The 25,674-nt window shown below is 41.2% G+C and overlaps 1 protein-coding gene across 3 annotated transcripts in view; it reads left to right on the top strand.

Annotated features, from left to right (window-relative positions):
- sema6a (sema domain, transmembrane domain (TM), and cytoplasmic domain, (semaphorin) 6A) overlaps positions 1-25,674 on the top strand; it is a 105,011-nt gene that overhangs the window by 74,806 nt on the left and 4,531 nt on the right. For 2 of the 3 annotated variants that reach the window (XM_031727303.2, XM_039620661.1), the window contains exons 12-18: positions 588-743; positions 3,239-3,412; positions 5,442-5,582; positions 5,709-5,786; positions 9,562-9,620; positions 10,543-10,563; positions 14,109-14,288. In XM_031727303.2, the coding sequence (XP_031583163.1) occupies positions 588-743; positions 3,239-3,412; positions 5,442-5,582; positions 5,709-5,786; positions 9,562-9,620; positions 10,543-10,563; positions 14,109-14,288 (809 nt within the window). The remainder of the gene's footprint in view (positions 1-587; positions 744-3,238; positions 3,413-5,441; positions 5,583-5,708; positions 5,787-9,561; positions 9,621-10,542; positions 10,564-14,108; positions 14,289-25,674) is intronic. The other variant, XM_031727305.2, reaches the window with a different exon arrangement.

Raw genomic sequence — 25,674 nt, 5'->3', positions numbered from 1 at the left:
ATTAAATAAATTAAAAATAACATGTGCAAATACACATAGTAAGGTTTGTATATTTTTATAACAGACTATAGGGTTTGGTCTTTTCATGTCACACATTTAGTGGCCAGATGGCTAATATTTCTGGGATCTGTTGTGGATTATATGCTATGGCAGGGTATCAAAGACCAAGCAGTAAAGGGTTTTAAAGGCTCTCAGAGGTGAGATGGCTGCAAAGGGGATATGCTATCAAAAGAAGCTTCTCTTTTACAAGAAGCTCACCAACTCCCCGTAAAAGGATCAGATAGATACAATGCCTCAGTGCTTTAGCCTGAAGCCACGGAAAAGGAGACATCTTGCGCCCTCCTATGTGACCAAAAGCCTCTTGGAATGAGAGTTTAGTCATTTAAAGCAGCACTTTCATTGATTTTAAGAAAGTTGAACTTTCTTTCCTCCATTGAAGCTCTTACCATAAAAAATGTCTCATTCCTGCCGCGGTCAAAGTGGTGGTTTTTCATTTGTGCTTTTTTCCATATTCTATTCACTATTTTTTTCCCTCTGCCATTATCCCTCCTCTTCATTACCTTCCTGTTCCTCCACTCCATTTGTAGGCCTGGCAACTGTGCTGGTACTCCACCGATGGAGAGGTATAAGGTATCCAATGAGTTCCCTGATGACACACTCAACTTCATCAAGATGCATCCTCTGATGGACGAGGCCGTACCCTCCATTGCTAACAGGCCCTGGTTTCTCAAGACCATGGTTCGGTAAGTATCGCACACTCCAGAGGCCATCATCATCATCAAGGCTACGAGCCTCTTCAGCCCAGGACAATAATTACATGAAGTGCTGCTGTGAGAATCAGGCTCATTAAAAGAAAGCCTGAAGGTACTCCAGCCACTGACCTATTTTCATTGTAGTAGAGGAAACACCTAGCTACACTAGCTTTCTCTCTGAGTGACAGCGTGGTGATGTCATGAAGACAAAGCAAACAGTTTGAATCCTTAGTGATGCTTATCTTCATGCTGAAATGTGTCATTTACATGAGAACAATGAGTTCAGCTCTTTGTCACTTGTTTAAAATCCTCTCGGGAGATTTCACTGGGAAAAAAAAAAAAAAAAAAAATTTTTTTTTTTTTTTTGTTCAGTGGTGACTTTTCCTGTGAGTTTCTGTAGTTGAGCCCATTTCTCAAAAGCCAGTGCACTGTGGCTGATGCCGTTTGATCATAAAGGTCTGTCTGGCTTTTACTCGCACTACACACAGACATTTCAGCCTCTGGGGGGAACGCGACAGCACACCGCCATCCCATCGGCAGGGCAAAAGTAGCTGACAGAGCATTTGGTAAAAAGTAAAAAATCTAGTTTTTCATTTGGGCTTGGATATGGATTACAGCTGCTCGAGATTTAAAGTTGGGACAGCTTGCCTGATCCTTGACAGCCCTCAGTGGTGGTAATATCACTTTAAAGATAGCTACATAAAGAATTCTTCATACGTTTTACAAGTTATTTGCATCATATCACATCTTGCTGCTCCTTTGCCGAGCTCTGACCTACATACTGCAGTGGCTTAGTCAGAATATGAACAGCTTTCATCAAGGTTATCCCTACAACTCTGTGTTCATTAGTGTGCTATATCACAAGAATACATTATGAGTGACACGGTTTTTTTTTTCTTTATCTTTACATAATCAGCAATCAGACTATTTGATTTGATTTGAAATGTCATCACAGCGAGCACGGTGAGTTTGCGGGGAAGTCAGAGTCGGTTCTTGAAAGTATTATGTAGTCCCAAAAAGCAGCATGAAAGCATATGCGGTGGAAGAGGAGTGAGGCTTCTTATGATATCTGTCAGGGTTTCAATGTGGAATACTGTTCTTCAGCTGAAGTCAATTGGAAATGAAATCGGTAATAGGATTTGATCCTTGTTACACCCCAGAGGGGACACCTCAATACACAGAAAGAAGTTCAAATTTGAAAAATCTTTTCCATCTTGAGACCGCTTGAGACTTGCTGTGCAGTGGCACAGACCTCAGCTGTCTGGGCACAATGAATCACCAAGACGGGTGAGACAGTGAAGAATCCCCTTCTTGTGATTTTTATTATCTTGAATAGGAAAGACAGTGAACGTCTTATTCTTTGAGATTGTATTATTTAACTGGGATCAGCCTCATTGAAATGGTTATTGGAGCATCTGTTATGAGTGAATAGATCAAAATCAAATTAAATCTTCAGACCGGTGGTAATGTTGACTAGATAAAGCTGGAGGCACAGAGCATTTCAAAGGATATATAAAGAAAACAAAAACAGTGAATGGGATAAGAGGATGTGGCTGTGTTTATCATTATTATTATTATTTTTTAATGGGCTCATGGTGTAAAACTGTACTCCAGTAGGGTTAAGTTTAGTCTCATCACCCCCAAATAAATATGATCTGATGACAAACTTTTTCACCTAGACAATATCTGGTAAACATTAATCGAGGGCAAAACAAACTTCCAAGATTTCTGAATACACTCTCATCTTTAAATCACATATACTTCAATTAAAAATAATTGGTGATTATTGGTGTTCACATAGGCAGCATGCCTTTGTGATGACTTAAACAGTATCTTAGATAGATATTTGCATCAGTCGGTAAGAGTAAACAGCCTCAGGAGGTATTTCTAAAAACCCGTTCACCCACAAGGATAACAGGGTGCCGGTCCAGAACTCACTGACTGGCAGGTGTCTAATTTTCCAACCTTAAAGTGTTTGGTATGCTTCTGAGTTTTATGCACATCCAACTGGTGCTAAGCCAAACTGTGCGATCAGCAGCTGTCAATTAGAAATTGAAAGTAGAGCTTGTTATCTGTTGCTTGAGCAACTTCTTTGCTTTTACTTGAGGAACCACCTGACAGGCCCTATGGCAATCAGATTGTGAGTTTCTAATCAAATGACAATCAGTTAGTGAGATTAATGCACGCCCCCTGCTGTTCTTTAGTCTATTTTAGACATCTGACGTGCGTGATGGAAGGTGTGTTAATTGATTGGCTGATTAGGTAATTATTATCTGGAAAATGACATCCCCCTATTTTTTTCATTTTGTTCTTTGGCTAACTTTTTCCAGTGGCCCAGATGTGGAAGAAAAAGTTGAAAACAGTTGCATTAGGTCCCTGCTGTTGGTGTTGCTTTTCTAGTGAGCAAACATTTTCCTCTGCTTGCAGGCTAACAGGCTAATTAACTGACTGATTTTTTTTTTTTTTACCTGCTGCTCCTTTTTCAGGTATCGTCTGACGCGCATTGTGGTGGACAATGAGGCAGGGCCATATAAAAACCACACAGTAGTATTTCTGGGGTCTGAGAAAGGCATCATCCTCAAATTCTTGGCCAAGATGAACAACGGCTTCCTCAACGAGAGCCTGTTTCTTGAGGAGCTCAGTGTCTACAACCCTGACAAGTATGTAAAACCGAGCATACGTGTATATGCAATGGACAGAAATAGAGAAACACATGGATACAGTTGCTATAAACACAAAAAGTACAGTTATTGCATGCGTGTGTGCTCTGTAGAGAGCGAATGTGTTTAATTTTGCTTGTTTCCACCATCTATCGGCTCAGCCAACCCACCAACCCACCAGCTCCATCACTACCAGTCCGTTCCCCTGACCCAAGCTATGTTGCGAAGCCAGCCAACCAGATGGCTACTCTATCATTTAAAAGAGTTTTATCAGGTTACACTCTGCCCAGCCACAGCTACTAAATTAAAGACATAGACCCTAAGGCTCTGGATAACGTAGCACTGTGGTTCGCAACCACAGCAGAGCCAAAACCTTGGCTGATTAAAGGAAGCACACGCATAGAAACTCACACTGAGGTCTGTGTGTGTCTCAGAGCCAGCCTGGGATCTCTCGCTAATACATTACACATCTGTTGGTGCATGTATGGATGTAAGTGTGTTTGTGTGTGTGTGAGTGTGCGTGTTCATGAACTTGGTACAGAGGGTCGAGCTGGGTATTGTTGTACATCTGAAGTATAAGTGAATAAGGAAAAATCAGCCACAGTTTCACTCTGCCAAAACAAATATTTGGTTGAGAGGTAATGGATGAGAGGGAGCGAATGGAAGCACAAACACAGGAGGGAGAGAGAAGAGTGGTAAAGACCAGAGGGAAGAGATGGGAAGACTAGAGGCTTGTGTTAGGCAGCAGAGAAGAATACGGGAAGGAGACGGAAGACTTGATGGGAGGGCTTTCAAGGCTCCTACTGTTGATTATCCAACATGCTGCGACCATGTGATGGGCCATATGTCCGGGATGCAGGGCAGGCCCTCGCTTCTACTTCTTCACTTCTACTTGCTGTGTCTCCTTTTGCCTTCTCCCAGTATCGCCTCTCTTTGTTTCCCTTCTCTCCTGTTCTGTGTCTCTCTGGCTGGGACCGAGCATTCGTGGGCTGATGGCCATCTGGCTTTAGCCGCATACGGTGTGTGACTTTGCCTGCCTGCTTCCCTGCCTGGCCGGCCGGATCAGTGTAGGCCTGATTGCTGTGCATTACCCGGTGTAGATGGACTGTAAGCCCCAATTTAGAGCGTTAATACAGGACCAAAGCTCTGCGAAGGAAAGATTAAATCCCAGGAGTTGGATGGCAGAATAGACAGAGGAACAGAGGGAGAGAGAGAGAAGGGATAGAGTGATGCTTGACACGCCCCAGAGGGATTACAGTGCACTCCTATGGGGCTGTTGAGACAAAGAAGACTAGCTGAGATAGAGGAATGTTGGAGCTGGGGGGGCTTTGAGTTAGTGTTAGAGGATTCTCCAGTTAAGTGCAGTGTTATTGCTGACTGCTCACAGTGCCCATCTGTCTGTTTATCTGTTGTATCTGTATCACCCTTTTCTTTATCTCTCTTTATCTCCCGCTCTGTTTGTGACCTCATGTTCCCAAGTCCAGCATTATCTCTGTCCTCCCTGACCTCACAGTTTGTCTCTCTGCCACATCCTAATCTTCCCCTTTCTTTCATTAAATGAGCTAAATCTCATTTTACGATGCCCAACTTTTCTCTAGACTCTGTCTTTAAACTACCATATAGTTAAGGGCGATATACTCTAGATCAGCTTTGCTAATGTTCCTCATTTATCTTATGCTGGCCCTTTAGTTCATTCCATGAAATGAGACAAAGAGTTTTAGCTGCTCCGAGTCTGCTCCTTAAACCAACTTTTTCTGGTTGCCTACCCTTTGAAAACAGGAGAGTTAAAGAGCAGGTGATTTCTTGCGATCTCAGTCAGAACTGTGCTTGATAAGACCTGATTATAGATATCCACTCTCTTTGGCACCATGTGGATCCAAGACCCGAAGAAACTGTGAAATTTATTTGAAATTTTGCCTGTAGTTTATTGAGCATTCACCATTTTAACAGCATCTACTGAAAAGCACAATAAATCAGCTGAAAAAGAAAATACACAGTAATCAGTTTTTGTCTTCTTTTCCTCCTCTAGGTGCAGCATAGATGGAATAGAAGATAAGCGCATCATAGGTATACAGATAGACAGCAAGAGTCACGCTCTGTGGGTCGCCTTCACCTCCTGTGTGGTTAAAGTGCCGCTCTCTCGGTGTGAAAGGCACGGGCGGTGCAAGAAGTAAGTTTGCTACTTCTCTATTAAATCATCATTCCTACTCAAGTGGTTGAGCAATGTTGATTCCTCCTGAAAGAAGAAAACAGTATGTGCAGAATGGGCCTAATGGTGTGTGCAATTCTTCTCCAGGTCCTGTATAGCCTCCAGAGACCCATATTGTGGTTGGGTCCCAGAAGGAGCCTGCAGACAGGTGGTTGGCAACACCAAGTAAGTAATAAAGACAATCGAAGTCAAAGGAGCTGCATGCTTTGGGTATTTGGCTCCCTGAAAATGTATTAAATTTCATTCAATAACTTAGATACTGTTATATACGTTAGTGAGCTGGTTAATATGCTCTGTGGAAATTTAGCACTTATTTGTTAGCTTTTTAAACTCTTTTATTCTGCTGCTCTTCCTTTTCCTCTAACTGCAGTTGAGGCTCATGGGTATTGTAGTATTTAGATGCATGTACTATGCCCACCACATCATCTCATAATACATTTATCTCTAACAGTGTATTTTTTCATTTAAACTGTTTCTGTGGACTGCTTTGGAATTGGCTGAATCGAACTAGTAAAACATCATTTCGCCTTTTTGTCATACCTGGTGCCAGTCCTCTCTCTGCTTGTCATATCTGTGATCTTTCTAATTTTATGGTTTGTAACTGCAATTTCCTTCAGCTGAAGGGGCTATTGGAAGGATGAATGGAAGGAAAGTGTTGTTTGCAGCGGGCTCGGGGTTTGGTACGCAGCGCTCGGGAAAGCTGGATGGTCGCAGTAACTATAATTTGTGGCTGTAGTCATGACACAGAACCAGTTTATGCTTTCTGAACAAACAGCATATGGAGTTTTGTGGTGGGAAAAAACATTTTGCAGATGAAGTCATAACAAAAGGCGCGGTGCTCCACTGGCTATTTGACGATGAATGAATTTGATCCCCCTGCTGCAAAATGATTGGTCTGGCATGCCAATACACCAAAGGCACACGTTCCCGCATGCACACACAAAACTTAGTGGAAAAAAACACACACACTCACACACGCAAGCACACTGCTCATCCTATTATTACTTTGCAAAGCCAAAGCGGTGGACTGTTCTGATTGAGTTTCCACAGCAGGAGGAGCAGGAGCTGACACACAGGCATTAAGAGGGCAGATGACCTCGCTCCTTTACTGTACAATATTTTTAAGTGAGAGAGGGACGGGATTAGATCTGATAGGAACTGCAGGTCTGTGGTGAGCCATTCAAAACATTTGCCAGGCTGGACAGAAGGATGGATAAAATAAGGGAGGGGAGAGTCGGTGACATTTTGTTGTTTGCTTACACAAATGGATCCCTGCAGAGAAGACAATTTCATTCTGCTTTTCTCACTTTCCGTTCTCCTCATTAAAATTAAAAAGCAAAACCCTGCTTCCTTGACTGTCTACCTAATCAGCTACGCGTTACTTGTGTATATCCATCCATGTCTGTGTTTCTATTTTTACCCATCTTTCTTTTTCTATCTTTCCTCTGACATATTCTTTCTCTCTTGTAACCCTCCCCTCCTTTCTTCTTCCATCTGGCCCTAACGCTAGTGTGCCAGCTTTCCCATGTGAAGTTATGCCTCTTATACCCGCTGCCTATAAACAGCTTGCACTCTGGTTTCCTGCAATATGGCCCCTAGTTGCCCAGTGTTCATACATTTAATTGCATATGATCCTGGATGGTACTAATTTTGTAAACAAAAAGCCCAGTTATGTTGTTATGAGCATCAGCAGTGTTTTTCCACCATTGTCTAAAACACTGCAGTGAGTTTTCTCTGGATTAAACTGAGTGAATGTGCTCTTGTGAGCCCCCCGATCCTTTGTAAATCAAAGACATGAATCAAAATGAATGGGTGACTTTGAGGGAACATTATGCTTACTCTCTTTACACTGTACACCCAGTATATGAAATCCCTGGCCGCCCATTCACTTCTGATATGAATAATTAATGCTATTATGCCTGACCTGCATTTTCGGCAAGCAGTTCTCTGTGCAACCACATATCTCACATAATAATCACGTCTGATGCAAGGTAATATAAAACGGAGGGCTTGGCTGCCTCCAGTTATGTACAATGTTGCTTGAATCTGATTTAAATATGCATTATGTAGTTTCGGTGGGATCTTAACCCCAAGCTGAACCATCTGTAATGTCACACTTGAACAGACTGCACTTCTGTTGCTATAATGCAGCCGCCATAGGACGTGAACCCGTTAACTAAAGGTTTGCACTTTGGTTCATTCACTTTTATATGTGCCAAGAAAAGCCCAGACACTGCATCTGTATAGCATGTCTGCTCATTACTAATTCGCCCTCCTTGGTGCTATTATAAGCCTGAATTGGAAACCATGACGCACCTGTGTTTTGCAGGCCAAATAATATTTTGTGATAGGGTGGGACGAGGTAATGATGTTGTTGAGGAAAATCCAGCAGATTCCTAGAGTGCCTGGACTGTATTTGTGCTTAGACAGGTTCAAATGTGCAACTCTGCATCTGCTTTGTGATTATGACTGTGGACGATAAGCAAATCTGATAAGCTGATTAACTGTACCCCCAGATATGAAGAGAGGATACTGCTATTGTGTAGTGGTTGTTGTTGTTGTTGTGCTTGAAACTGAAGGGGAAATTAGCAATCAAAACTGTAAAGTTAACCCTCTCCTTTCAAATTAAGCTTCTGTTAAACCGGGGCAAAAAAAAAAGAATAGTAAATTAGTTTGTGACTATATTTCAAAACATATGATCTGAGTATCAAACAACAGGGCTCCAACTGTCTGTTCTTCCTAAATCTGCTGCTTTTTTCACACATTTTCGACTCGGATCAGGCCACAAAGGTTGGATGATGCTGTTTTAGAAAATAATTCTTTATTCTGTAATTGCGACCAGTGGAGGGTGAAGAAGGCGGGAGGCGGGTGGACAAGCAGGAGGAGGTGGAGCAGCAGCAGAGGATGGGTGGGGAGTGGGGGTAGGCTAAGGAGGACTGTGAAGAGCTGTCATGCGTGATCGTGATCCTGCTTGACAGTTGGTCCGCTCTGTTTCACAGATCTTCTTACTGCCTGCTCGGTGGTCTTTCGGGGAGAAAACAGGTCTTGGTGCAGATTGCATCAGAAAATCACATCTCTAAACTCTCTCCCTCTGTGTCATATGATGGCCCTCAAGCATGGTTACCCCTCACTGCTCTGGTCTTGGCCCATGTGATTGTAACTACACACTCATCTCTTCTAAAGCGAGTTGAGTCACACACTGCATTCTGTAATAGAAGACAAGACTGTACGAAGTGAAGTTCTCGTGAAAGCAGTAAATTGGGAAATACACCCTTTTGCTTTCTTTCTAAGAGTACGGTGAGAAGATTAAAACTTCTGTCGCAGCTATACGATGATTTTGAAACTGGAGCAAGCTTATCTTAACCGGAAGTGGTGTTTCCAAAATAGCATGCTTTCACGTTAATAATAAAGCTCACTAAATTAAAATTTAGTCTTTCTAGCTATAGGCTATTTCTCCATGTTTTTCCACATATGTTATTGCACTAAGTTGGGTTAGCTAGCTTCACATTCACCTTGTAGATGAAGAAATCAGTCCCATCTAACTCCCAGCAAGGAAGCAATTAGGGATACAAATTGTTGAACACTTTTTTTAAGCTTTAGAGCATGAGATAATAGTTTTCATTGCAGCCACATAAAAGAAAATCTGTTTTTATCAACACTACTGGCAATAAGTCTTGTGCCAGCTATGGATTTACTAACCTGCTTGCATTCTTCATAGCCACTGATTTTAGGTCTCCGGGGCACCTGCTAGGTGTTCTTTGATTCTGATCCAGCAAAGGGCTTTCTGCAGCTCACACTGTGTGTTAGCATAGAATATGCTGCGATTGGTGGTGTTTTTTGTAGTTGCTTTCCTATAGCTTTGTTACTTTGTTAGGTGTGGCGAGCCTGCATGGCCTGGCCTGTTTTCCACTGCTGACCATGATGTCTCTGTTCCCTGCAGATCAGCCTTTGAGCAGGACGTGGAGCATGGCAACACAGATGGCCTGGGAGACTGCCAAAGTAAGCAGGCCCTCTTCACTCTTATCTTTCCTCCTTCACTCTGTACCCCCACCAGCACCACCAACACAACCACCCCCACCACCATTCCTCTCTTCTTTGTTAACTCCATCTCCCTCTTCTCTCGGCTCTCCGTGTGCTTCTTTGCTGCCGTTACCTTTTTCCCATCCGCCTGTTCCACTCTCACAATCCTCTCTTTCACCCACTTCCATCCATCTGTCCTTTCGGCCCTCATCCTCCTCTGTTGTTTTCCCGCTGCTTTTTGGTCCCCCCCGGTCAATAGAGTGCTGTGTCCTATTGCCGAAAGACTGAGGTTCCTTCTTGCAAATCACTTCGAAAACACAACACAAACATTCAGCGAAACACAGGGAAGGGATTTCGCTTGTGAGCAGTCACAGGGTTCATTTTGAAACACAAAACAAGAAGGGGCTCTCAACCGAGTGAGGCCAAAAAGTCTCGAAAAGGCCTCTTTTACTCTACAACAGTGAATGGCGCATATACAGAGACAGTATTTCTTATCTTTTTATGTCCAAAATAACAGCTTGGGTTTATCCGACGGGAAACCTTGTTGATATTCTAGTGAGCAGCTGAGTTTGCGAAAGAAACTTCAAAACAATTTGATATTAAATCATTCATTTTGGTTCATCTCATCTCAATTTCAGCTGTTTACTGAGAGTAAATAAAGGCGATGCATTTTTCCCTCTGGTTTCATTAGTATGTTTAGTCAAGGGAACCCATAGTGTTGGACCTTCATTAGCTTTAGAAGCTATATAGATCACCACTGATTAGGGCTGGGAGAATATCGAGCAGCCAGTCGATTTTAAATTACTTTAAAAGTCATGGCTTTTGATCATGTTAAAGCATAAGCTCCCTTTACTGCAAGCAATAACAGGTTTCTCCCTCGTTTCTTTTCTTTTTCTTCTAGATACATTTGTGGCCCTGAATGGTAAGTACCCCGCATGTCCTGCACAGGCAATCCAATAAAAGACAGGAGCTGCATTTCATCTCCCTTTAGTCTTTAACTTCAGCCACACCTTTTCGTCTAGTCAGTCAATCATCCCCTCTCAAGGAAATGAAAACTCCTCCCACATGTATAAAGAAGGGTTATTAATGACTCAAGGTTTTAACTGAATTGATTTCACTCCTTCTTTTTGATAGACGTCCCTTCCAGTTACGAAGGTAATGAAACATTAAAGTACACTCGGTCACTTTCATTGCTCATATTATTTCTCCCTGTGCTCCTCGCAGTGTTTAGAATAAAGGTCGTAGTGATAGAAATCAGAATTAAAGGTCTTTAATGCTGATTGTGATTCTATTAGTTCTCTTTTCCCCCTCCTTGTTCCCAGTGCCCAATCGCCTTATCCCCATGTGCAACAGCATCGATTATCCCTGACCTTTGCTTTGCTAATTGGATAGATCTAGTTGTTAGTGGTTAAAGGCCTTGGTGGTAAAGAAATACTTCAGCATGCACATTAAACAGGATATGTGCTGACAGAGAGAGAGAGAGAGAAAGATGGCGAGAAATAAAACCGGCCTGTTTAGAGTCTGGAAATATGTTCCCACTAACTGCACAGACTCTTTGCACAGTTTGAGATGCTTAATTCAAAAGGGCTAATGTAAACATGCACAGACATACATGCACACTGTTCTACGGCTGGCTTCCTTTCCTAGCAGATATGTTTACTCTCTTAATCCCACAACACGATATTACGATCACACTTCACTGCCGCCGATTGATACCATTTTCCTCACTGAAGTCTCTTTAAGGAATGATACACAGATGTGATTAGCCTGCAGTAAAGTCCCTTTTATCCATATCACCCACACCTACGTGCACATCCACCTTATTTTTATCTAATCGGAGGAGGCATTAGTTTTGTTTTTAGTGAATCTCTTTCTCTCTCACACACATACCTCGCAGCTGCCAGATCAAAACAGCCAGATCCATACAGAATGACAAGAATAGATATTTTGAAGCCGTACCAGAAAGCCCAGCACTTTCTCTCGCTAACCCTCCTGTGGCTGTACCCCCACTGTGAATCTCCCTCCTTTTGGAAATCCAGGGTCATGGAAAAAGCATCTGTGTTGGTGTACACCCCTGTAGCGCTGAATATGCTCCCACAGGCTGGGCTGTGTGTTTTCAGGCACACACTTAAACACACCTAGTTTACAACACCCCCCCCCAAACAAAGTCTCAGCCCCTCCATCTATCTGTCAGTGGTTGATATGGATTTGAAGATAAATAAATGCCCTTTCTCCATTCTCCTCTCTCCTACTCCAGACTAGACTTCCTTGCCTCTCTTTTAATCTGTAGAGAGAGAGAGATGTGCATCCGTCGGCAGTTTAGGCCCCCCTTTTTTTTCTCCCCTGATCCGTGGAGGAGCTCTGAGGCTCCGAGCTCTCTCTATGTGTGTCATCTGCCTAAATTGCACTTCCCCTGGCGGTGGGGGAATGAATTATAAAATAGGCCTGTCACACTAATCTCTCAGCCTTGGGCCAATAGTTAAATAAATCATTTTAATGATTGCCACGCCACACAGAAGAGGAGGAGGCTCTGGGTGGTGTTGTGTAGGTGCCTGTTGTGCGTACTCTACCAGCAGCATCAACCTTAGCCTTTTGAAATGCCTCTCCACCTTCAAACGCACGCCTAAACACATATTGAAAAGGAACGCACATGCGCATGCACACACACACGCACATTGCTGTCACCTCCTTCACGCAGATAGCGTGTCAAAATGGTAACTGGGGGCTGAGCTCCACAAGAGGCTGTTGATAAAAGTGTTGTCACTCTGCATCTAGGGAAGATTAAAAACAAAAAAACAAAAAACACGCGGCTCATTACATTAAACACAATGTATAGCTTCTTCAGAATTGTGTAGGGTGGCTTAACTGTAAGCATGTGGGATGGTAATGTGATTAGCATGCTTCAAAAATAAACTCTCCAGCAAAGCTTATGTACAGATTTTGCCTATGAAACAAAATGAGAAAACTTAAGACAGACAGATACAGGCAAGCACAGAGTGTATGAGTTATATGCAAAGCTGGACAGAGAGGAGGGAGGTATGATCCATCCTCCACAAACGAAAGAGTACTGTGTTGCAGTAGCACTGCATTTATTTCCTCTGAGATACAGCTGGTGTATTTTGTTCGGTGTTAATGGGTACATTTACATGGAGCCTGATATTCTGCTTATAATCAGTTTAAAAGCCCAAATAGAATAAAAGTGCTCCACAAAAATCACCTCAGTTAAAATAAACGGTGGGATTCAATGAGTTTCCGAGGGGTGTAAGAAGCATCTGATCAGTAGGAAAATAGTACCAGGTAAACAGTTTATCAGATACTTTCAGGCTGCATTTTATTCTGAGCGTGCCCTCTGTGTTGACTCAGATGCACGGGGACATACGCAACATTGGTTTCCAAAGATGGCAACTTTCCAAGCCAAATTTCTCCTCTGCAGATGGTTTGGTTTTAATACAAACTCGAAGATAATTAAAGAATTAAGAGCAATGCAAAAACAGCAGCTTCTCCACTGCGCAGAGGATAGACATGTGTTTGTTTCAGAAACTGATAAAACACCTGCCAAAGAGTTTGACATTTTATGCATGCCACACTTTTTCAGTTAAATGTATTGAAGTATGTAAACACTATGTCATAATGAAATTATATCCCATCTAAGCAGTGAAGACAAGATGAAAATAATATGTATTTTGTATTGTACAGTTACTTAATGTATTGTCTGAAAAAACCCTAATTATTAAATTGTATGTTTTTCTTTTGCACACTATTACATTCAGTAACTAAAACCAGTGAATCTTAACGGTTTGGAACTAGAGCTGCAAAATATTTAGGATTTTGGCTTGAAAATGATTAAAAAAATAGTTGCAGAATGAATATTAATTTTCTTTCGGCTGCTGTTTAATACAGACTGCAATTTTGAGTTGGAGAAGCCATCAGTGCACATCGAAATGAATTAAACATTGCTGCAGAAATGATTGGAAAGCCAGATTTGAAGTTAGCTTGAGAAAGGGAGCAGGATGAACATGAGCAGAGTTAGAACCACTTTAGCTGGAGAAAAGTTACAGGCAGACTTCTTGACAGGAGCGATGGAAAAGAAATTTTGTCTCTTGTCCTTCATATCAAAGGCAGGCACCCTACGGTGATTGTAGAGAAATACAATTGTACTCTTTTCAGCTGTGACGGGCCCAACAGTGTCAGTCAGAACAGGAGGGGGGGAGAATGATAAAGATATAGAGACTCTGAGAATGACAGACAAAAAGAAACACACACACGCACACATTCACTAATGAGTTGCCTAGGGTCACACTTTGTTGCCTTACACAGCCCAGCAAGTGCGTGCTAGTGTGTGTGTGTGTGTGTGTGTGTGTGTGTGTGTGTGTGTGTGTGTGTGTAAGCACCCCTGCTGTGCTTTCATGCACTGAATCTGGTCCCTGACTGCCACGAGAGTCAGTTAACCTGTGTTGTGTCCGGCAGGCCACCATCACCACCGTCACCACCACACCCTCTCCCTTCCCACCTCGGCCCTGCCTGAGGCCGCGGATGGCCCCCTGGGGCGGGGCCGCATGGTGGAGCGGAAGGACCCCCCCATGAGTTCAGACAAAGGGGAGGACCCCTACATGGCCGTACCCTCTCAGACTCAACCAGAAGCCAATGGTAAGCCTTGGAACGTCACAATAGCAGTCAGTTTGGTCCATTGTCACCTGTGGCAAGGGAGGGGGAAGGGAGGGATAAAGGGGAAGGGAAGGGTTTGCGTAATTGAGATTTACGGCCGCCTAGCTGCTTCCAGCTGACGAAGTGTAGAGATGGCGGATCGCTTTCTCTCTAGGGGACAAATCGCTTCACACTGTGCACATAAACCCCCCACTGAAACATATGCGCACACATTTACATTTGTAGGTACATGCACATAGACATTCGGTGGTCATAAGGTAGCATGTAGGCTATGTACACACCAACCCTCATGCACACACCACTCTGTAGGATGGATTTATTGTCCGTGGATTGTAATGCCCCACAGGAGATGTAATATCCAGACCATTACACTCTGAAAAGGAAGATGGCGATGTATTTATTTCCTTGGGAAGATGGCCCAGTCCCCAGCTCTGTCATGCTTTGCGACACGGTGACATGACATTGAACGCCCTTTTCTCCTGTGTTAACAACCTGCCTAATGCTGTACCGCCTCAAGGACGGCTCACTGGATAAATGAGTCAGAGTGAAAAGGGAGGAAGGGGAGGAGACGAGAGGGACAACCCACATCGTAGAGGGAAAGAAAAAAAGGTCACTGCGGTGCTGCCAATCCAGCCTGCTCTTTACTATAACAGACAAAGCTTAGAAGCCATTATAGCAGCATGCAACATGTTTCTGCTAGTTAATGCAGTCCATGCTAACATAGGCATTACCCCGAAACATTCATTGAAATGACATTAATATTTTCATTCTGACTGTGGCCTGAAAGATGCAGTAGCATGCTCTCTATAAACATACTAAATGTAAAGAAAGACAGAAAAATCAGCTAACGAGCTGAGTCTAAAATGTTTCCTCACTGAAGTCAGTGTTTAAAAAAAACATGCATGCCTCTTTCAGTTACCCAGGGCATAAATGCAGCTTCAACCTAAGAAAGAACATACAGAATACTTTCTCATTCACAGGGTTGGAAGAGACTTTGAAGATGCTGAAGTGTTGACAAGTAAGATTGACGGGTTGATTTTACCTGCGCTGAATAAATACATTTCAAAAGAGTTTAAAAATACATGGCGGTATGACTCAAATGCAGTGTCTTCACAAGAGAAGCATAAACTGGGGCTAGCTAAAGTCACTAGTGCACATTTTAAGTGTCTCCTGTCTATGGAATAAAGTGATGAGGCACAGCAGTGATTGAAGCACGTCAGCTGGAAGCAGTTAAGCACCACTAGGTAGATCCAAGCACAATGGTGGCAGAGACTTCAGACAGCATGCCTACAACCAGCATCACAACATGCTGTCGCTCCCCTTGTTGCCTTTGCCTGAGCAGGTGTAACCCAACGAGGAATGGCAAGAAATGCTGAGAATCAAACGTAACGAGAGCCAAAGCTGTCTTACGGTAATAGCTTTTTCCAAGAATAACATTCTGATTTCGGGAGATTTGTGGTTAACTCCGTGCTCAGGTAACTGCAAGAGGACTTCATATTTCAATACAATGCTTCCTGCTGTTGTTGTTTTTTTCTTTCTGTATGGTCATTATTATTATTCTTATTATTATCATTTTTATGAGACACTTTTGCAGCTTGTGTCACTATTTATCTGTTCAATTTTAGCTCTACGGTCTTTTCTTTTTCCTTCGTTATGAAAGTCGGCTCTGATGATATTTCTTTTCTTATTTTACTGATTTGCGTGGTTTCTTGTGAGCAGTTCTTGATATTTTGCATGGCTTGATCTCACACTACGTCTTTTTTTGCTATTTATATATTTGCCTTTCTTCCTGTGTTGATTGCTTTGATGGTATTAAGCACAGTTTTGCCTCCATACAGCTTAATGCTTTCAGCATGGCAAATTGAGCACCACAATCAAGAGTACTCATTTCCCGCTCCACCCATCCTTCCTCCTGTTCCTTCCTGTCTCCCTCAGTATGATTGGCTTCAGGTGTCAACTGTACTGTGAAAACTTAGCAAACTGCATGCACGAGAGTGAAAACCCAAACATGAATAAGCTATATTAGAAAAAGAAAGCAAAGAAGTCATTTTATCGGAATTTTAATTGCAAAGAAACACATCCACGCAGCCTATTTTGCAGAAGAAATCAGGGATAAACATTTAACCGATCAATCTCAAGTTTATGCTTGAGTGAAAATGTATTAGCTCATATCCAAAGTCTTTTGCAAGCTTATTTGTGATTTAAAACAAATTACAATTACGTCCCTAACTTTTTCATTTGCAGTTGAGACATTGTGGAATCTTATCTGCTAATGAATATTACAGTGCTGCCAATATGTATTAGTCCAGCACCACCAGAGTAATTAGAAATGCTGCAAAGTGATGAGTATTTGCACGCGAATGATATTCAGCACCCAACAGCATCACTGTCTGCCATTCCAGTGGAGCCTTCACAGTAGTCAGGTGGCTGCTTGTGTTTCACAGTACATTTGAGCTCAGTGTCTGTCTGTGTGTCTGTCTGTCTGGGCATCATCTGCCTCTGTTATATTTTCTTCTACTTCTGTCATTCCACCATACACTCGTCGTCTGTCCTCCCGTTGCTCATCCAACCCCCCAAACCACCACCAGCTCTGCCTTTTCCACCATCTGCTGCCATTGTGATCAGTCTCCCTTCCACAGGACCTCTCATCTGACTGGGATGGCATGTTCCAAGGCTATACCTTACCTTAGCTCAAATTAATTCCTGAACCAATTTATGGAGAAACCTTCCTCAAATGTCCCTCCCCCTCTCTTCCTCCACCATCTCTGTATCTCTTCCTCTTCAGTTTCTCCCCTTGCAGTCTGCCTCTTCTCCAACTGTAGTCATATCTCTTCCCCTGTCTGCAGGAATGAATCCTTGCTCTGCTCCCCACTTTGCTCTCTCTCCTTTTTTTCCCTACCTGTCTCCCTTTCTCTGGCAGGCTCAGATCTACCCACCTCATTCCCTACTTACATCCACCCCTCCCCCTTAAACCCGACCTGTAGCCACCGCTGTGTTGCTCCAATTTATGGGTTCATTACAGCAGCTATCCAAGGGAAAAAGAAAGTGGAGAGGTGGAAGGAAAGGGGGATGGAGCGAGACAAGAGGGGAAAGAGACTTGGGAAATGAAGGGATTGAGGTACACATGATAAAGATTTATTAGACAGAACAGGGCAATAATATAACATTGAACAAAGCGGTAAACAGACAGCAGGTGAATGAACTAGCTGAAAGATCTGAACAGAAAAGATGCAGGACAGGTGAATCAGAGAGGAAATGATATATTGTAGATAAACAAAGTGAACAATATTGTTTCTCTCTATCCCTTCAGTCTATATTTTATGCTTAGTTAGCTAACGCTAAAAGAACTGAATGTGAAAAAAACAATCAAACTGTACATCTGGTGAAACTGAAACAAATTGCTCTAAAAATACAGGATGTTATCTGCAGTAATGTAGCATTTTCTGTGACTCAGGTTGTGAACAGTAAGTGCTGATGCTTTTGGGAAGCAAATCATGAACAGCAAGCAGTTATTACTTTTTACAGTTTAATATCACTTTTGCTAAATATTTAATTTTCAGTCATTAGTTTCCATATTTTTATGGTTAATTGAGCTAGGTTGCGTTTAGATTTGAACACTGGTTTCATGTTAAAGTCTAGCTAGCAATGGGCCACAACAAGAGTCTGGTAGTGATTAATCATGTTGAAGGTCTTTGTTAAAATAATAATTACATTAGCATTCCTGTAAACATCGGTATGGGAATTTCAGCCAAACTGATATCTTGTCATACATCAAGACAGGAAACTGAATTCAGTTAAATTTACCTACAAACACTTTTTACAGCATATTTATTTTTGGAAAACAAACAAACAAACAAACAAACAAAAAAACACCCAGATTATCAACAGAATAGATTTATTAATTAGAATTAATAACAATAAAAGGTTTTCAAATTAAGTATTTTATTTGTGGTCAACAAAATCTGGCCACAATAGTCCAGTTCAGTTTTAATGTAAAGGCTTGTATTAAGCTTTAGGGTCACGTTAAGGAACCCCAAGGAAGCCTTTAAAAAGTCAGCACCAACATGAAGCAGGAGAAAGTTTAATTAATTGAATTCACATAACCCCTAACCACCACAGATGTGGTAGCAAAAGGATGTATAACAGGAGAAATTATTTTTGGTTGCTCCCTTATTTTCAATGGGTCAACTTATCATTTAGCTCCACGTGTTTGTTTTGGTGGCTTATTTTCCACATTTTAAGTGAAAATAAAAAAACCTTTAATAACACAACATGTATTAATATTAGTAACAAAAACACATTAGTAATGTTCTAACAATAACAAACTGTACAAGTTTGATTTAAAGTGTGTGTAATGCTTTTAGGAACGGTTATAACAAATCTTATACGTGTTTCCTAACAGTCTTTTTTATTTTGTTTGTTTTTGTTTTTGTTTTTTTGTTAACTATTAATCCTGTGACTCCATAGTGTACTGGTTAACACACTGACGTAACACATTTTAACACATATAAAATCCCAGATTTTAGACCAGGAGAAACTAAATCCCGAGGATGGCTGCATATGCATATGGTGTGTAAACCATAAGACAAATAAGGGGGCAGCCAAAAGAAGCTTACTTATGAATATGCTATGTAGTCTAACTTCCTAACGATGCTATATATGTTCTTCATATTTTAATAAGACATTTATTATTTCCTTATTACCAATTAAGTAATGTGTGGAGCTTGAAGTTAAGTGTTATCCCTTCAAAAAGCTACGACTTATTGGTTGCTTTGAGTGTAAAGTATAGCATATAGACATTTCTACACAAGCTTTAATGCCTGAGTATTACACATAATCCAGGCAACAAGTGCAATTCTTACTATAGACTAACTAAGAAAGTATTAAAAAGTGTTAAGAGACTAAATGCAAGTATTAGAGGCCATAATTATCTGATGAAATGTTTTGCTCTCTCGTGTAGTACCATTAAGTATTGGTTTACCACACTGATTAAAAAGAGGAAACAAGATGAAGAAAACTTCTTTTTGGATTTAATGTGTTTCTTGTACAGCATTAAGTATATTTTCATTTACATTTTTTTTTTTAATTTTAATGTTACAAAACAACAACTGTACTTTTTTAGCGGTATGATTTCCCTCAGTGTCAGGTTTTCACATTAATAGCTGTTGTCATCTGACAGCTGCTCTGCAAGGGTTATTTTCAGCTGCAGGCAGCTCTCTGACACCTGTGTGCCAAGGTGAGGCTGCTATGATAGAAGGAGAGTATGACCCTGCTCAGACAGGATTGCAGCACAATTCTTTCTATGACAGAAAGTCTTGAATTTGACTTCATCTCAGTTGCTGGAAAGCAGCTGACTGAACATCTCACCGTAGTTACTGGGGATGCCCTGTCAATCTTAAATGTTAGCTTTACTTTCACCAGGAAAAATGTTCAATTATGCAGCAGAGAAAATAGCACATGTTTGTTTGCAGTCAAATAATTGTTCCAAGCATTACTGTATTGCACTCTATTGTATCAAATTTAACCTCCAGCTCTATTCCAAGAGAGAAGCTAAGTGATGGGTTTATAAAAACAATTAATCCTGTACTCTTAGAAAAAACAAAAGCCAAAAAGGATACTTCTATATCGCATAAAGATGCCTTTAACCATTGATTTGTCTTTATATTAGCTCTACAATTCATTCAAAAACAACTAGTGCTAAATAGAAGAAGGGGGCAGAGTCACAATCTCGAATGTGGCCAGTAATGATCACATTTTACAATGTAGCTGCGTTTCTTTTGCAACCTGTGAGCAACAAAAAAAGATAAAAGATTATTTTCTTGCTTGTGTGATTATTATGGATATGGCTCTTGTTTCAGAATGCCCTCTTTTGTAGGTGAGCCAAGAGGTTTTGAGGTAATAGAGGCTTAGACTTAGTTTACCACGAACTCTGCTCACTGTCAGATAATGCACTTGGCTCCTGAAGTTTTTAAGGAGCCTATGAGGTTTAGCAGATTTGGAAATTTAATGTTAGTAGTTTCATATGTCCTTGCAGTTGAATGATAGGATTAAGGTTAATCCTGTAAAGTAGGATGATAGGATTTAAGTTAAAACTTTATGGAGTGGCCCTTTAGGGCAGGCTGAATGTCTGTGTGTGTGGCAAAGACTAAAAAAAATTTTTTAATTAAATGTTCCCACAACCCATGTTCCTGTCATTCCAACACCTTCGCAATTAAGTAGTGGATTTCGGTTCAGTGTTTCTTACTGGTCAAAGATTGGGCTGGGTCTTTGTGAAGCAGATGAATTATTCGCAGCTCATTGTGAATCATAATAGAAACAGCGAATTGGATGCGTTCCCAGCATTACGCACTTCCCGGACTGACGTCAAGCCATAAGCCATAATTTCCTCCACTGATTAGCTTATTGTTCTCTTAAACTGCTTTTGTTTAAAACACACATTCGCTGCTTACTTTTCCACTTTTATGTTTTGGTTATGCTTTTTAATAAGACCCCCTAACCGTTGCTGGTTCGTACAAAAGCTTTGCTTTGTCTCTCGCCCATGTGAGACTGAATCTCATATCACTGCGGCTCATCCCTTTGTGCTCTTGAAGCTTGTCTAACCCACATTCAGCTGTCATTATTATACTTTGAACTGGATTTAAACAGTTATGTTCACGTTGTCCATGAGTGAGCCCTCATCAAGTAGATACAAGCCGAGGCTTTGTTCTCTTGTTGAGCACTAAAACATTTCTAAACAATTACCAATGGCTGCCTTTATACGTTCAATGAAATACAATGCGTATTAGCACACACATAGCACTCCAGTGATACACAGAAGTCATTTTCTGCAGCCGACATGGTGAAATACACTCAGACTCATCGAGATTGAATATTAATTGAAAGAACTCGAGATTATAGACACGAATGCACACATGATTTAAAAGTCTACGTTGTTTAAATAGTGACAAGCTGTTTTAACAGTTGCATTTAAACTCTAATGTGAGGGACCTTTTTGTGTTCAGTATATCAGCATGTAAAAATCTATCACCCAGTAATCCGAACGGGAGCGCTGTCAAATCAAGGCATCAAATAGCTGATGAAAAATGGGATGTTTAATTTATGCTGATATCTTGTGACTATTAAATATTACAGTTTGTATGCAGGGAGTTGGATAGGTTAGTACATCAATGTTAATACCTCAGGTGCTGAATAATATAATTAGGGGTTTAATTATATCTTAACTCGCTCATCAGTATGCATTGCTCTGACTCAGGATTGTCTGATGAATGCTTTAATATTGAATAACACCATTAATGCAAGTGGCTCTTAACCCAAACATACACAAGACTTAATGGGATAATTTCCTAACAGGGGATTTAAATAGAAGTTAATGAATTGTCACCATCCAAATACCAGTGTCCTTTTTAAAAGATGACAACAAACTGGTTCCTAATGAAAAAATAGGGCATTTTCAGAGCTCTCGCGTCAGAGTAAATAAATGCAAACCACTTAACATTATCTGCTTTTTCATCCTTTCTTCTGTCTGTAGTCGGTAAGGTCCACTGTTTTATCTTTCAGCGAGTGAAACATAGTAAGTAGCAGTTAAGTGCAATTAAGATTTTTATCATTTTGCAGACAATGTCTTTATGCAGTCGCCCGCAGTCAGAGGTTAGGGCCCTCTCTGTAACCCCTCTGTGATTTTTAACTGCCTTTGAAGTTTTCTTTACACCAACACAAAGACAAGCTCTGTGGGCTTAAGTCAGTTGGTGCGTCTCAAAAGATTAAAAGAGTGGAAGAGCATCTGTGTGTGTCAGACAGATAGAGAGAGCATTCACAAGTTCCAGTCACAATAGATTACAATGTTTCTGATTTATAAGTAAGTGTTGCCGACCCGGCCTGTTTTGACAGCAAGACATATCTGAGTATCTGAGATATGTGTTTAATATCTGAATGTTGAGGCTCGAGGCGGTGTGAAATTCAAATCAATTCATCCGCTGAGAGAAGTGTTGAACTGCAGGATGCCTTATGATGCATTCTGGGGGCGAGGCAAGAGCGAAACCAGAAGATTATAAGTCACTGTATAGTCAGAACCTCAACAAGATGAGACTAAAGCGGAAAATCTGTGAGTTTTAGCAACACTTTGATACTTTTCAAGGTCAAGTAGTGGAAGTTTTAGAAAGTTTACAAAGATCGCAAATGATCAGAAATGAGCGGCATAGCCATCTTGATTCAAAACCCTGAGGTCCCGTGATTCAACTGAGACGGCCTTGGTGTCCTCTGTGGCAACTTTCATCCTCTTTGATGTTAAGATGAGAAACAATTCCTCACTTGAAAGATGGAAGTCTTCAAAGTTTTGCTTTTTTTTTTTTCTTTGTGTTTTACCCGAGGCCTTGGGCTAAGTACCTTCTGGAAATGTCTGCGTGTGCAGGAGAAGTGAGTGATGGAGGAAGGAGAGGAGAAAAAGAATAAAAGCTTTAAAAGAAGAAAAAAAGGAGCCTTACAGGGCAGGTTAAATAGGGTTTTAACTTTGGCTCACACACCCACAAGAGAAGACAAAGATCCAGCTCCACAGTTCACCTCCTTCACCAGAATGGAGAACCATTTGGCTCTGCCGCCCTCCGGCTTTGTTATTCAATATGAAGTCCAAACGCTCAGTCGCAGAAAGTTAACCTTTAGCAGTAATAAATTCACTGTCATGAAAATTCATAACAGTTTTGATTTCCTCTTTTCAGCTTCTATGTGAGCTCCACAGACAGAGACATATGAAAGTATTTACTTTTAACAAGGATTATGGAAAAACGAGAGATTTGCCAATGTATTTGTTTATGCTTGCACTTTTATTTTCCTACATAATTGTCCTTTGGAGATTTCCAGGTCTCCTGTTCTCAAGTGAAGCTGAATTCCTTTTACATCCCTTCTGTGTGCGCTGAAATATTTAACCCAGCAACTCTCAAAGAGCAGCCAGCCCCCACCGCCGCTGTTGTTTCTGCTAAAGGGTGATAACTTAGAAAGATCACAAGGTTGTAATTACAGCCTTCCCGGTCTCCACTGAATTGAACACTTACCATATGGAGGCTGAACAGTGTGAAAGAAAACACTCTGAAAGAAGAAGAAAGTCAAAAAAGTGATTCATTGTTTCTGCAAAGGAGAGAAGTGGCAGAAAGTGTGAATGAAAGATCTAAGTGAGGACAGTGGAAAGTCAAAGTTAAAGATAGCAGCGCAGAAAAGTATCTCTCTCGTTCTCAGATGTTACAGGATGAGATGGGAAGCAGATGTTTCATCAGACAGGCCGGCCATTTGGTCACGCAAGTTCGCAGCGTAACACTCGTCAGACGTGGATGCTTCGCTGCAGATAACACTCATCACTTCTCACACTATCCACACGGCTGAGCGTGTCCTTGATAAGGAAAGATTTTGGCCGGGAAAGATGCTTTTTTAAACCTTTTGTTTAACTTTTAGTGAGTTATGGCTGTGCTGCATGTTGTCAGCACTCTATTAAGGAGAAAAGTGAAGTTTTGTTTTTACAATAAATGAGGAATGATCTGGGTAAATGTAAGTGTCCTTTCTTATCCAGGTTGAGCTTCAAAGTCCAGACAGAGACTAAAGAGTGCTTAACTCCGGCTAGGAAAAATGGGCTTTAACTCATGTTGTTGGGCTAATGAAGTATGACTGCAGCGAGTCAGATTATGGATGTTAGTTTAAGACAGTGTGGATTTCAGATCCATGAGAAAAGATTACCATGCTTTCTCTGTGTCTGTGTTATGTCTCACTGAGGAAATGCAGAAAGAAGATATTCTCCAAGTACATCCTCAGTGACACCGCTGAGCTGAAAAGCCAAACATGATTACCCAGCTCCTTCAGGATTTCGGAGAATTATTGGAACTAATGTTTGTTCTGTGGAAACTGCTTTTGAAAAATTACAGGGCAAATTGAAAAATTTGCAAGGAAGATGAAGAAAGTGACTCGTGAAGACGGCAAACTGTAAAAGGACGAAATTACTCGTTGCTTGTTGACAACTGTTGTTCAGCTTGCCTGTGAACAAATGTTTATATTCATGCAGCCATTGTATATTTCATTATCTGCAATAATACCTCAGGCAGTCCTGCTCCTCGCGCAGCGTGTCACTGTTCTAAATTGCAAAAACTGAATTTCAAAATATCAGAAAAAAAAAGATTAACAAGGCAGAGTCTGAAGGTGGCAGCGGAAATATTTTATTAATGCATTTCAGTAAGAGCAATCTCAAAGAAGTGAAACAAAAGGAACAAAAAACAAAATTTCATCCAATTTTTCCACCTGTAGCTGGATTAGTAGTAAATGAAAATGTCTGATTTGTAAAAGCTGTTATACAAATCATATCACCCACCTACTGCTTATTTTAGAACACCGATTCATTGTAAACAAACCTCCTCTGTACAGAAAAGACTCACGGATATCAGCTTAAATTACTTCACATACATTCCAGCTTGTTTTTGATTTTTTTCAGCATTTTGGGGTAAAGATTCCTCAGTGTTGAGGAATCTATACATGCCTTACACATGTGAAACTGAGTCACGTTGTGGAGACGAGCAGTGCCCCTGCTGTAGCCCCTTTACACGATGGAGGATTAGGCAGGTGGGCTCTATCTGTGGTAACTGATCTGTACGGGCCACAGGTCATGTGTGAAGGCATTATAAATCTCTCGGCTGTGGACTGGTGTGCTTAACCCAAAGAATAGTGTGCTGCATTAGATGTCTGCATTCATCCACAGGCTGCAGGCTATCATCTTTGAGCATGCATGTGTGCTAGGTGCATGTGTCCACGCTCGTGTGTGTGCGTGCGTGCAGTCTGTTGTTGACCCTGTTTTATTAAATACAACCTGCCGCTCCCGCTCACCCACCGCTAAAATGCTCCATAGCTTCCTTTATTGAATTATCTTTTATTTGGCCGTATCACAGTGCGTCTTTGCCAGTCTTTGAAAGTGGCGCTTTCATAAGACACTGATGACACAGCTCATTGGATTTAGCGCCTAATCAGAGGCTTTTTAATGTATTCTCTGTGATTCATGAGATTGGATCCAAGCTTTATGAAAAGTCTTCCATTTGCATCTATGAGAAGAAAGGGCTCGGGTATTTCAGGTTCCTTTATCGGAGCTCATATCTTTTTTCATTTCAGCAGAAGGTTTTATCTGGGATTTAAAATGTGAATCATAATCACCCCTCCAAAACACATTTTCACTCTGAGATTGGATTTTTGGGGGAAACATTGAATCTTGCTACTTGAAGCTACAATTTTGAATAGATGTTTCCTATGATGGAACAAATCCTTCTGCATTTGCATGTTTTTCGTAAAATTATTTAAACCGTTAATCTTTTTGCCCAGAAGATATCTTAATTATTGTAACTGGTTTTTA

The sequence above is a fragment of the Oreochromis aureus genome, linkage group 12 (genome assembly GCF_013358895.1).
Source record: "Oreochromis aureus strain Israel breed Guangdong linkage group 12, ZZ_aureus, whole genome shotgun sequence".
NCBI lineage: Eukaryota > Metazoa > Chordata > Actinopteri > Cichliformes > Cichlidae > Oreochromis > Oreochromis aureus.
Note: the sequence above shows the minus strand (reverse complement) of the source record. Positions and strands in the feature narration are given on the sequence as shown.